Here is a 13,764-nt window from a genome sequence, read left to right on the forward strand (position 1 = left end):
CGTGGTTCACGCCTGTAATCCCAGCACTTTGGGAGGCCGAGGCGGGCGGATCATGTGGTCAGGAGATCGAGACCATCCTGGCTAACATGGTGAAACTCGATCTCTACTAAAAATACAAAAAATTAGCCGGGCATGGTGGCGGGCACCTGTAGTCTCAACTTCTCAGGAGGCTGAGGCAGGAGAATTGCTTGAACCTGGGAGGCAGAGGTTGCAATGAGTTGAGATCGCACCACCGCACTCCAGCCTGGGTGACAGAGTGAGGCTCTGTCTCAAAAAAAAAATAAAATAAAAATGAAAAACAATGGTTCTATATCACAAAAGTGGTGCATAAAGTACACATTTTAAAACTTTAAGGTTGTACCTATCATTTTTTATTCTTAGAGTCTTAAGAGCATTCTTTTTTGATCACTGTTCCAATTACCAATCCAGATAACTTCAGGTGAAAAAGACTCATACTAAATTTCATAAATATCTTATTTAAGAAGATCTCAGGTTAATACAAAGGTCATAGCATACTACAAACAAAAAGCAGACAAAAATCTAATCCTGAGAGCAATTGATCAGTATTGTTTTGCTAATGTATTTCATAAGCAATGTTTATCAATCTAAAGTACATTCACTATTATAATATGTATTTGAAAGAGTCTACTGCATGACATTATTTTGTTAGTGACCACTAGAAACACTAACCTAAGGTCCCCAATGCAGAATAAAAATATCAAATATTTGCTTTAAAAAGGAAAATCATTTTACTTTTCTTCTTGAAATCCATTTATCATGAAGAAATAATTAGAATAAAATTTAAAAATTAGATGTAAAAGGTCTTGAAACCCTAATGCCTCTCATCTCAAAACTGAAAGGCAGCAGGTACCATCAAGTAAGTAAAAACTTTAAAATTTAAACCGATCAGTTAAAAAAAGCAGAGTTTCTAAAGAAACTAAAAAGTTTCTGTAAAATTCCTCATTTTTGTATATTTTCTACAAATTTGTGATGAGGCAAAACCATCAATCTGTTACATGAATTAACAGCTATCACAGGCAAGTATTTTAAAGTAAATTATAAATCTAAGCCATAATAACATGTTGGTTCTAGTCTGGTAAATTACTCTAGATGCTAAACAAGAAATATGTTAATTTTACCAAATAAACTTTATCTCAAATTAGATTAAAATTACAAAGAAGTTTTTAATATTGACATGTTATGTAACATTCTATTTATACTGCCTCATGAATATACTTTTAAACTCATCTATATTCTGGTTTGCCTGTTGCACAGATTCTAAAGTTGGCAAAAAATAATCAGACTTAAAAAAATAAGAAAATCTGCCCTAAAATTATTTTTCTGTCTCATTTTCTCGTAAACATACCAGTGTGATAAAGACTTTCCCTCTCATTAAGTCTTACAGACAGCATACAAGCATTGCAGAGTATTTTTTCAAGCAAACAATATAACACACTAAACAACTTAAAAACAAACCTTTCAAATTACCAAAATACTGTAAATTTTCTCTATTAACTGTAAACAAAATGTAAGATTCTATAAGCAATAACTATTAAGATGAACTGATGGAAAAACTGGTAATTTCTCAAAGGACAGAAGTACACTAGTATTTTGGTACATTTCTCCTTTAAATATAAAATTTTCATTATGAGAAAAATAAAGGAAAATGCAGAAGTTGTAGTCAGCTTCCTTAAACAATCAGGAAAAATAGCTCTACTATGTAACTACAAAGTGGGTAGAACTGAATAGAATATTATCTGGTCCTCTAGATTATAAACACTTATTTTCTAAAATAAAACATTTCTCTCCAAAAATTACAATCTCAACCTCAGAATCTGTACACCAAAAAGTGTTTTATTGACTTTCAAATATTTACGTGTTGGGGATTTTCTAACCTGATGCAATAATCAAAATTAACAAAGCAATAATTTAATAAAATATGCTTTGATATACTAAATTAAAAAAAAAGAAACTGACATAAATATGATATATATACACATTTTATTATTTAATCAAGACTAAATAGAAACAGAAACTGATTACCTGTATAAGACAAAATGTCCTCACTCTTCTTAAATTTGCAAATAAAATGGAAAGCAATATATATTTTGGCATAATTATACAGATGTTCATGTAAAGGTTGGTTTTTCTTTTTTTTTTAACACTCTGTACTTAAATGCTATTAAAATAATGAGTGGCAAGCTACTTGAATGCTGTTCCTTTTTACTGGTTATGCTTTTAATGATAACAGTAGATTAAATTTTTATTGCTTTTATCTCTGTACTAAAGATAGTATTTTTTTTTTCTTTTTCTAGCATCTTGGGACTCTAAGGCAATCTAAAACCATTATAAAAGATAATTACAGAAACAGATATCTAAATAATCTTAGAATTGTCTAAATTAGGTTTAACTTACAAAAATCCTACTCAATCAACATTATACAGCATCCACTGCATATTGGCATTCAGAAAGCCAACATGGGCATAAATTATTTCATGAATGATTAAAAATAAAGGATCTAATGTTATATAAAAGAGGTACATTTTACCTGGATTAGGTGAGGTAATGCTTTTAGTGTAAGGCAAAACCAAATCCCCAGTTTGCATGGAAGCAAATCATGCCACTGTGGTTTCATCAGCAATCTAAAGGGAGGGAAAAAAAGAACACCATACAACAAATGAGGAATATACAGAGAAAGCTGGGAGACAAAATATTTTTATAAAGATCATGAACTCTTTTTTGAATGACTACTTCAACAACAAAAAAAAAATGAAGAAATTATTCATTGAAATATTTATAACTGACTTACGCTATCATGAAATATAGTAGTCACAACAAATGCAATATATATAGCATGTAAGAGAAACCAGGCTAAGATTTTGGGGAAGGAGGTTCCTAATCAAGTTACAAAGATAAACAAAAGCCCTCTTTCTAACCTGGGCTTTTCATCACTTTTGTACAATGAATTATTAAGCCTTATGATTACTTCAGCTATAAAAAAACTAACCATCATCAGAGTGTTCCCATGTGCTGACAACCAGATATGAAGACTGTAGCATAAACAAACCAATACATAAAAATTAATGTCATTTGCAGTTCACTGAAGCATTACTCACTGATGTCATCAGAATAGAAGACAGGCAGAATAGTCTCTGATCTCCATCCCTCATTGATCCCAGTTCATGCCCTGCTGTGTGAACTATTTAAACCCTTTATTCCTTTCTATGAATCAATAGAAGAAATGGTGGCATCTTTTTGAGTGTACTGCATATCACCGCCTCTCTACATACGGTTACTCCTGAGCTAAGTGATAGGTCCGTCTAATAGTACTTTGTTTCTGAAGTTCAGTATAAAAATTTCAAACTAGAAGAATTTGAGGGATTATTTAAATATATATTAACATTTCATATAGGGGAAAAAAACTGGAAGAAATTTTGCTTAAGATTAGAATTTGTCTCATAAACAATGGCACCTTATTAGTCTTTTATAAGACTACCACAGATATAAATGAGAGCACATGTAAATAGACATACATATGAAGTTGAATCATATTAAAGATGTATTTTAAAACAGCTTCAAATTATGAAGTATTTTTATATACTCTCACCTTTCATTTTTTTCTGAAGCACCAAGTTTGGATACATCCACACTCTTGCTGCCAGTCTTTTTTTTCTTTTCTCTCTTTTTTCTACTTAGCAGTTCATCCTTAATGTGGAAAGAATTATGGTTACAGGTTATCATTAACATGTACACTTCAAATGTTATCTAGGCTCTTCTGTGAAGGGTAAACATTATAGAGGAACATTTATGCAAATGTATGTAGGGTCCAACATGATTAAGTAAAATCATCAATCTTTCACAATAACTGTTGCCATGGTATCCAGGCCTTAAACACACATGAAGTTCAGCACTGTCAGTCATGTGCATCTCCATAGCAATCAAAGTTTTCTAAGAAGAGAAAGCATTCAACTCACTTTTTCTCATTCATCCAACTTTAATAATGTCACTTCAAAAGGAATAAGTAAACAGATGCTAATTCATGAATACTGATAAATATATTTGATTATCTTTGACACATAAATAAAAACTCACAGAAGAATAAACTATAGAGTAGCATATTAAACCAAGAAAAGTGTAATAATTTTTTAACCAATTGATCTTTGAAGTTAGAATATTATATTCATTTCCAATTTGATTTACTTAAAACATTTTAAAAGTAAACATTCATTATATAAAGGCCTATGACACAAAAAAATCTAAAGTCAGTCTTACATAAAAAAATTTCTATTTGGAAGGTGATAATTAAAACATGGTTCTACCTTCTAATTCCCAGCTACGTATGTGGGCTTTCACAAAGTTTTATAATAAACTTAAGTGCCACATTTTTTAAAAGAAGAATATTTTCTTATTTCATGGGTTCTTCTTGACTTAGAAATATGTCAAACATTGAGTATAAAACTATTAGAATAAGAAGTATACACAGAGAAATAGAAATTTTCATCAGTTGAAAAATAAATGTCTGAAATTCCATATAAAATTAAGGAGGCTAGTTCATTTGATTTATTACTAATACTTACCAGTTGTTTTTCCAGGTAGATTGACCAAACTACAGCATAATGACCCACTGTGAGAATAATGAATAAGAGTAATGCCAGCTCAGCATTGCTCATTTTTCTCACCCGCCTGTAGTAGAATACAGGCTGTCGCCAATCTGGAAGTCCATTGATCAGAATATCATCATACCTACAGTACAAATATAACAGTTTTTCATGGGGAGTTTAAAATAAAAACAAAAAAATTATTTGTGCCTATATTACAAAGAGGAAAAAGAAAATAATTTATCCAAAATAGGTAATGTTTACATACATTCCCAGCATTATAATGTTTAGTAAATTCAAAGCACTGTAGATAGCTCTAGTCACTGACACCCTTCAAAAAAGTGCCCAGTAATACACTGTGGATACTAGATCTCATATTTTTGCAGCACCCAAAGTTGTGACTCCTGGAGTGACATCTAAACTAAACGAGCTACATGTAGTCTACCTGTCTACTAGTCTATAGTAAAGACTCCACCGTTGAAGTCAGCAACAAAAAGAAGGATCTCAACAGGAGAAAGATCAAGATAAGAGCTATTTGTTACCATGAATTACATATTAATACAATCAAATTCTGAATAAATTTTCTAGTCAGTGCTTTTATTTCTACCCCTATACTATGGTGGCTCAATGTTGAAATATTTATACACATGATTTTATCAAAGCTTTTAAATGAGATAAAAGCCTATAAAATTGAGTACCTTTTAATTTCGTATTGCTATATTCCTTTAGAAAATAAAAAACTCCCAAATTAGAAAGAGATGTGGAAACAACCAGTGTTTACGTTGGATTTCTCAACTGTTTATTTGTAAACATTTAAGTGGCAATTTCCTCATTTTTGGCTTTTGCTGGAAGAGAAGAACATTAAGAGTAAAAGCTTTCCTAGTCCTTTAAAAAGCTGATGCATTTCAAATCAGCTTTCTTGGTACTATCAGAATAAAAAAGTTACTTTAAAATAAATTTTCAACTGAATTTAAATTTACTTGTCAGACAACTATTGAACAAATATCTTTGAGGTTAAAAATAAGGAGTAACATTTATGATTGTAAAACTCAAAATGGTCACACAGAAACACTGTGTTCAACACACACAACCTGTTAATCTTAATTGAACACAACTCATTAAATATTCTAATCACACTATTTCCAGAATTAAATCTTCACTGAAAGGCCTAATTTGGTGCAACACATTGACCAAAATATTTTAATTAAAAATATTCTGAGTTAGTTGCAGGCCTAATTACAGGAATAGAAATAGGGCCTATATTGTCAGGCAGGTCAGTAGAACTCAGTAGTAGGTTTTTCTCAAGTAAATTGACCGATCTAGGAATAATAGCGCAGCTGCTAAACTGCCAGTCTTGACATGTAAATCAATTTAAATGCAACAACTGCAGTAGCTACTTTGATAGTTATTAAATTGATACCTTGGAGATATGCTAAAAAAATAAAGCAGAGGATTTATTACAGGCAACTTCTTTTTTCAGTAGAAAAACATCAGATATAAATGCAAAATATATTTTATTAGCAAATCTAGAAAACCTTTTTGATCAACTTAGGTTATTAATAACAGTATCATCAAATTGGAATTACCAATTTTGAAAGGAAAGGTCATTAATTAGTACTAAACTCTTAAAAAGCAAATTGTGTAATATACAAGAGTCTACAAATTAATGTATGGTTTGGCAGTAGCTAGATCAGAAAAACCTGGTGTTATTCTTTTTCAATATTTATCGAAATGCTTGAATATTAACATCAAGATATAATAATATGACTTCATAAGAAACTATCATTCATGTTATCAAAAATTTATGTTTAAATCAATCTTATAAAAACCGGCTCATTTTAAATGAGAAATGTATAGGTAAAAAGGTTTCAAGTGCTCTAACATAAGATTACAACATTCAAATGAAGTCCAATCAATCTTAAGTCCTGAATCTATTCTCAATCCATATTCTACTTCAGATTTCTTGAGGGGGAAAAAAGGTGAATATAAAAATCATTATTTTCAGCAAACCTCTCCCATGAAATAATTTCAGGAAAAAAAGTATAGTTATTGATAAAGAACATCTAAGAAAATGGAGACAACTCCTTAATAGCACTCTTAAGTATTAAATTTGCTTTGGATATAACTGAACTATAGCAGAAGAGAAAACAGCTGAACTCATAGCTAAGAATTTCTTATCAAATATTTTATCACCATCATAACTGAAAGTGCTATGTGTCTGTTAATAGCTACTATTTTCTACCCTACGTATAAATTGTATTTAGTGCACACATTCAAGATAGCAAAACCTCATGCACTGAACACATTAAACAGAACTAGATATTTACTAGGCTATGTCTGTCACTCTAAATAACAGTCTCTAAGGATTAAGCTTTGAATCAATGCTCTATTGATTTTACTATCAATGAATATTATGGCTCACATGACTGGCCATTTTAAGGAAAGATAGCTTCCATTATAGTTCACTTTTTAGAATATATGCTGTTAAAAGATAAATTACTGCTTTCCTGATGAAACATTGAAAATAAATTTCTTAAAGTACACACAGACACTATTTTCATAAGTTATTTAAGAAGAAATACTGTGTTGACACATAAAATTTAAAACATCACTTTATTAGGCTTTTCTGTATTTAAACATATAACACTGTTAAAATGCTCTGTATTTCGGATTCATACAAACTGTTCTCAACTATTTGTTAAAGTCAGATTAAGAATGTACAAATGTATGTGTTGTAAGATATAAAGAAACAGATCTCTACAATAAAAAATATCGCTAATGCTAAAGATCACAGGGAATTATAATGGAATTTTCTTGGAAATGAAAACATTAATCAATTCCACACATCCAACATATGGCCTAATGTGTGTTTATTTCATTTGATTTTCTTACAATATACATCATGAACATAAAATAATGGTTACATACTCATTAGTGAGTTTCATACTATAATCTGCAATTCATGAAACATATTTAGGCTAATACAAACACTGGAAAACAAATTTAAAATTTTTTTCAAGTTACCAGCAGAAAAATGCATGGAAATTTAAAACGTTACTATTTTTTGAAATATCAAATAGTAAGTATGTAACTAAAATTAAAAATCTGTATATTATGAAAATGAATATTTAAATAATTCTAGCATGTGCCTAAATTATGAATTTTCTGTATTACAAAGCTGGAATTTTTAGTTTAAAACAATAATAACATAATTTCCATTTAGGTAACATTTTGAAACTTTGAATAAAAACTACTTGTACAAACATTATAAACAGAAAACATGTCTAAATTAATTGCTCTCATTCTTCTTTGAAAAAAAATATATATGCCAAAAATTGTGGTACACTGCACTTTATTTAGGAAAGGTGCTAAAATAAATTTCCTATTCTCAGACTAATGTTTATTTTGATTCGAACACACCTGTAATCACATTTACAATAACTAGTTAATGAATTTATAAAAGTTTAACATATTAAGGCTGAATAACTATACTTTGCATTTGTAAATAAAACGTTATTTAGTAAACTAAAAACACATTCAACTTATATAAATATAGTAACATGAAACAGACAAAAAATTTTAAAGTTTCACAACTGGGTAAGCAAAAGAAGACTGGTTAAAAATTCATAATACATTTTAAACAAAAGTAGCTATGTTAATATTACTAAAGCGCAATCTAGTATATAAATGTAATGGCTGGTACTCAGTACTTTACCTCCACTAACATTCAGGGCACTCATAAAAATTTGTTGGAACATAGCTGGGCTACTGTTTCCCAAAATAAGTTAGCTAAAGAGTTTAGAGAAGGCTGCTAAGCTAGGCTTTCTTACAATAACCACGAAAACCTGTTATAGGCATGCTTTAATAATGACAGTGATTGGGTCTCAGAAATGCATAATTAGGCAAACCGTTAGGCAAGTTCCTCGTTGTGTGAACATCATGGTGTATTTACATTAACCTATGTGGTACAGTTTCTACACATGTAGGCTACATGGTAGCCTATTGCTTCTAGGTTACAAACCTGTATAGCATGTTGCTGTACTGAATACTGTAGGCAACTATAACACAATGGTAAGTATTTGTATATCTAAACTCAGAAAAGGTACAGTAAAAATACCATATTATAATCTTATGGGACAAGCATTGGGTTTTTTTGTTGCTGTGGTTGTTGTTTTAGAGATGAGGTCTCACTCTCTCGCCCAGGGTGGAGTACAATGGCACGATCATGGCTCACTGCAGCCTTGCAATCCTCCCATCTCAGCCTCCCAAGTAGCTCAAGCAATCCTCCCATCTCAGCCACCCAAGTAGTTGGGACTACAGGCATGCAACACCACACCCTGCTAATTTTTTAATTTTTTGTAGAGATAGGGTCTAGCTATGTTGCCAGGGCTGGTCTCAAACTCCTGGGCTCAAGCCATCCTCCCACCTCAGCCTCCCAAAGTGTTGGGATAACAGGTGTGAGCCACTGCGCTCGGCTAGCATTGTATATGTGGTCCCTCATTGAGTGAAATGTCATTATGCAGTACTTGAGTGTGTTTTCAAGCTGTAGTCTATGTTCTTAGGGGAGAAAAAGGCTTAAACATTTATTCACAATTACACTCCTAGGAATCTAACCAAGAGAAATGAAAACATATGTCCATCTGAAGTTTATGTGAATGTTCACAGAAGCCTTGTTCATCATAGCCCCAAACTGGAAACAACCCACATGTCCATCAACTAGTGAACAGATAAACATAAGTGGTATATCCATACGATGGAATACTGTTCAGCAATAGAAAAGAATGAACTACTGGTATATGCTACAATATGGATGAATCTCAAAAACCTTATGTTAATAGAAGCCACATACAAAAAAACTACATATTGCATGATTCCATTTATACGAAATGTCCAGAAAGGACAAATTTATAAATACACTAAATAGATCAGTAATTGCCTGGAGCTGCAGATCAGGGTGAAGAATTACTGCAAATGGGCTAAAGCTTTTTTGAAATGATGTAAATGTTCTAAAACTGGACTGTGGTGATGGTTTGCACAAGCCTGTAAATTTACTAAAAAGCATTTAACTGTACACTTAAAACAGGTGACTTTTACTGTATGCAAATTATACCCAAATAAGGACATTAAAAAAAATCAAACAAAGCTGACTTTTTCTTTTTCCTCTTTTTTTCTTTTGAGACAGGGTCTTGCTCTGCGGCCCAGGCTGAGCGCAGTGGCGCAATTAGAGCTCTCTGCAACTTCTGCCTCTGGGGTTCAAGCAATCCTCCCACCTCAGCCTCCTGAGTAGCTGGGACTACAGGCATGTGCCACCATGCCAGGCTAACTTTTGTATTTTTTGCAGAGACGAGGTTTCGTCATGTTGCCTAGGCTGGTTTCGAACTCCTGAGTTCAAGGGATCTGCCCTTCTCAGCCTCCCAAAGTGCTAAGATTACAGATGTGAGCCACTGTACCCAGTCAGCGTTTCCTTTTTTCTTTTTCTACAAAAAGTTATTTGGTTTGTTAATTTATCAATTTCACTGCTATTCTCTTTTCCAGCAAAATTCAAATAATGCATCTGATTTCAGAGAAAACACAATTATATAAAAGGGAAATAAATAGGAAACATGTCTGACAATTTCCCAAATTACCAATTCCTGGAAGGTTACACATTTGAAAGTATTATTTAATGAATATTTATAGTAAATAATTGTGATACCAAAAAGTATTTTTTTATATCAATATGTAGATAATCTTCTTTTGAAGATAATGCTGACTGTGCTCTTCTTTTTTTTCCCTAAAGGAATTATAAACATTAAGTAATTGTCTGCAGAGATGTCTGTCTCCTATGTTTAAATACTCACAGGTCACCTGGCCTCAGGCACAAGCTTTAGAGAAGTGATTCTTAGCTTGATTAGTTAAGACTTTTGCCTCAAGGAAAACCAGCTACCAAAGAGCTACTTGTGCCTCAAGGGGTATAAATACTACAGCTGTTTGTGTAACTGTCACATTCATTTTTTTCTATCAACTCTCTAAAATAAATGAGAGAACTAATCCTAAAGAGATAATGTTATTTATTAATAGATGATTCCATGTTAATGAAGAAACAATTTATATATAAGAAGTGATTTGTTTTGAAAAGATAGAAATAATTTTGGTAACTGAAAGAAATTACAAAGTTTACTGACTTAAAATAACAACAAACAAAAAGAAAACACCTCAAGCCAAAGATATTAGAAGACTAAATAAAGCTACCTTTACAGACACATTCTTAAATGTGTGAAACAAAACTAGGGCTCACAGAGAAACTAACTACAAATATGCGCAGAATGACCAAAACTTCTTTCAACACACTTCTTGGACTCTTTCAACAGTATGGATTATCTCAAACCAGAGGAATGTCTGCTATGGTATCTGGACCAATGCCAGCCCTTGTTATAAAGCGAAGAACACTTTAAGAGAAGATCTTGAATCCTTGTGCTTTGCAATCTGACAAGCAGAGGTATTCAAATTAAATGGTTAAGATGAGAATCAAGAATGGTAGCTAACATTTTAGGATACAGACTAATTCCAGATAATACATATGAGGAAAGATTCAGAATGTAACACAGCATAATTTATAGAGTTGTCTAAAGATGTATTACCCCCCTATTGAAGGATACAGATATTTAAGCTGGCTTTTGCCTAAATCTCAAATACCTAGGTGTTGTTTTGCTTTGTTTTTTAAAGGTACTCTTGTACTGTAGAACAACATTTTCAAATTTTGGATTGTGGTCCACTAGTGTCTCATGAAATCAATTTGGTGAACTACAACCAACATTTTAAAAAAATAAATAAATAAAAAACATCAAAAGACTAGTCTAGCCTAGAATAGAAAATGATGTGTTTAACTTGCAATAAGAAGTATTTTGTGAAACTATTGTTTTAGTTGTGTATGTGCATATGTGTTGTGGTATGACTTAAAAAACTTAGAAGGTTGCTGAAATGATGTCTACATTCCATACATTCTGTAGGAGTAGAGGAAAGGGGCCTCTGGGTAATCTCCTCTTAAGTCACTGGCATTATAAACTACTACATAAATATATTGCCACTTTTCTGAAAGGGGCACAGAGAAGTCTTAGTGTGAGGGACTGCCTCCACTCTGAAGTTTAACCCTCAACGCAGAATCGCCGGAGCAGAGTAAAGGAAGGGAAGGAGGCAAAAGACACAGACACAAGAAGCGAAGTTTTCTTCCACCCCTATCTTCTACAGGCTTACAGAAGCTTATATAATTGGGTTATTTTGAGAGTGAGGAAATATCAAGAAAGAGTACTAACTTGACTATCACTATGGTCTAATTCAAACATTTAAGGAATAGTGGGGGAAAAAGCACCAAGCACCAGGCACAGATAGGAGCTATTACTGACATATGGGAAAGAATGGACATTTATTTGAATTCAAGCAGTATTTGCATTTCCCAGGGCATAAACACTCACGTTAAAAGTCGTATTAAGGAAGCCAGGACTTGCTAACATTATGACTCATAATCCTGAAGCTTGTAAGTATCGAATCAATCTAGTGAATACTTTCAATAAAGTTAACTCTGCTTCAAACACACATTTTTAAAACACTGCATTTCTTGGAAGGAACAAAAATAAAATACTAACATAACAAAATGTTTAAGGAGACTTAATTCTTTATAAACTGTTGCATGAAATGATAACATCTTAATTCAAAAGCAGAAATGAACACTCACCTCTGCCTTCGTTCATCATCCTTTAAAACTTCATAAATGGCCACCAACTAAAATAAAAGCATTACTTTAAAATAAAAATACTCTCAACTATAAAAAATCACGTAGGAGGGTGAAGGCACTACAATACACATGCAGAAAATCCTATGTGCCTATATATACAATAAACAGATGAAATCTCAATTATAAGTAACACTTTACGTTTTGGTAGTACCTTAAGAGGTTAAAAATGCTTGATATCAAAATAAACCTTTGTGACAGTTACAAAAGTAATACTTATCTTAAAATGTGCATTTTAAAAACAAAAGCTGTAATTTAGACAAGAAAATTATGACAATTATGACCCTCCAAGAATTTAGAGATGCTAATACAAAATGGTAAAAATGTATTTTGTAAAAACTTGAAAACATATACACTATATTTTAAACTACTACCTCATTTACAAATGAAAATATTCCATATATAAGTGAATATTTCTACCATCAACATATTAATACATTTGTCACAAAAATATATATAATAGCATATTTCACTTACTTGTCTAAACTGAGTTTCTGCATTTTCATCTTTATTCTTGTCTGGATGTAAAGTTAGTGAAAGCTTACGATATGCTTTTCTGATGTCTGCAGATGATGCATCCTGGAGGTGGTAGGGGGAGGGGAAAATACAAAGCAAACTTTGTCAGAAAAAGAAATTCCCAGAACCTTGTTAAGATCTGAGAAGACAGCCAACCAAGTGCAGGACCCCAGGCAATGTAATTTGAGCAATCAGTCTAACAACGAGGCTATGCAACTAGCCTGACCCACATGACTGAACAATTATTCAATCTAATTTGGCTCTCCTCTTAACTTTTCATTACCATACAGTCATTTAAAGAAGACAGTATTTGGCGAAACTTTTCAAACACTTGCCTTCCTAAAATTAACCAATAAATCTTTTTCAGCAATTAGGAGATCAAAAAGAAACAAATTAAAAATTAATACATCTGTGTGCCTTCAAAGAAACTCTTCATTTATTGGCAAATGTTAAAGCCAATTTCTGAATCCCAGGCTAACCGTAAGGTTTCTCTATTGTTATTTATATTGAGTTTATCATCTTAGCAACAACTTAGGGAATCTCACTTTCACATGTCAAAAAGCATGCCTATCTGAAGAGAGTTAAATTCGCATTTATCAAAAATTATTATCATTAGAAAGAGTTAAATATACTATACTTATTTACTCAGTACTTTAAAGGGTATTTTCCATGTTGGCCAGCCTCCTCAGTCTGGTTCATAAAAATAAATTTGCCCAATATTTATGTATTACTAGTATAGTTTAAATATATTTAAAAGGTTACCATGGTTCAGTACTTAGATTAAGTGGATATTAAAATTACATTTTATATAATCCTGTGTGCACAGGTAAAATCAGACAACATCATTTCTACATGGCCAGTATAAAATGCATAATAATAACA

General features: G+C 31.9%; 1 protein-coding gene across 1 annotated transcript in view; it reads right to left on the reverse strand.

Moving 5' to 3' along the window:
- The window catches only part of DNAJC1 (DnaJ heat shock protein family (Hsp40) member C1), a 240,445-nt gene that overhangs the window by 151,387 nt on the left and 75,294 nt on the right, over positions 1-13,764 (reverse strand). The window contains 5 exon segments of the mRNA NM_001261677.1: positions 2,549-2,642; positions 3,608-3,705; positions 4,578-4,743; positions 12,310-12,356; positions 12,844-12,945. Of these exon segments, the coding sequence (NP_001248606.1) occupies positions 2,549-2,642; positions 3,608-3,705; positions 4,578-4,743; positions 12,310-12,356; positions 12,844-12,945 (507 nt within the window).

This window comes from Macaca mulatta, chromosome 9 (assembly GCF_049350105.2).
Source record: "Macaca mulatta isolate MMU2019108-1 chromosome 9, T2T-MMU8v2.0, whole genome shotgun sequence".
Taxonomy (NCBI): domain Eukaryota; kingdom Metazoa; phylum Chordata; class Mammalia; order Primates; family Cercopithecidae; genus Macaca; species Macaca mulatta.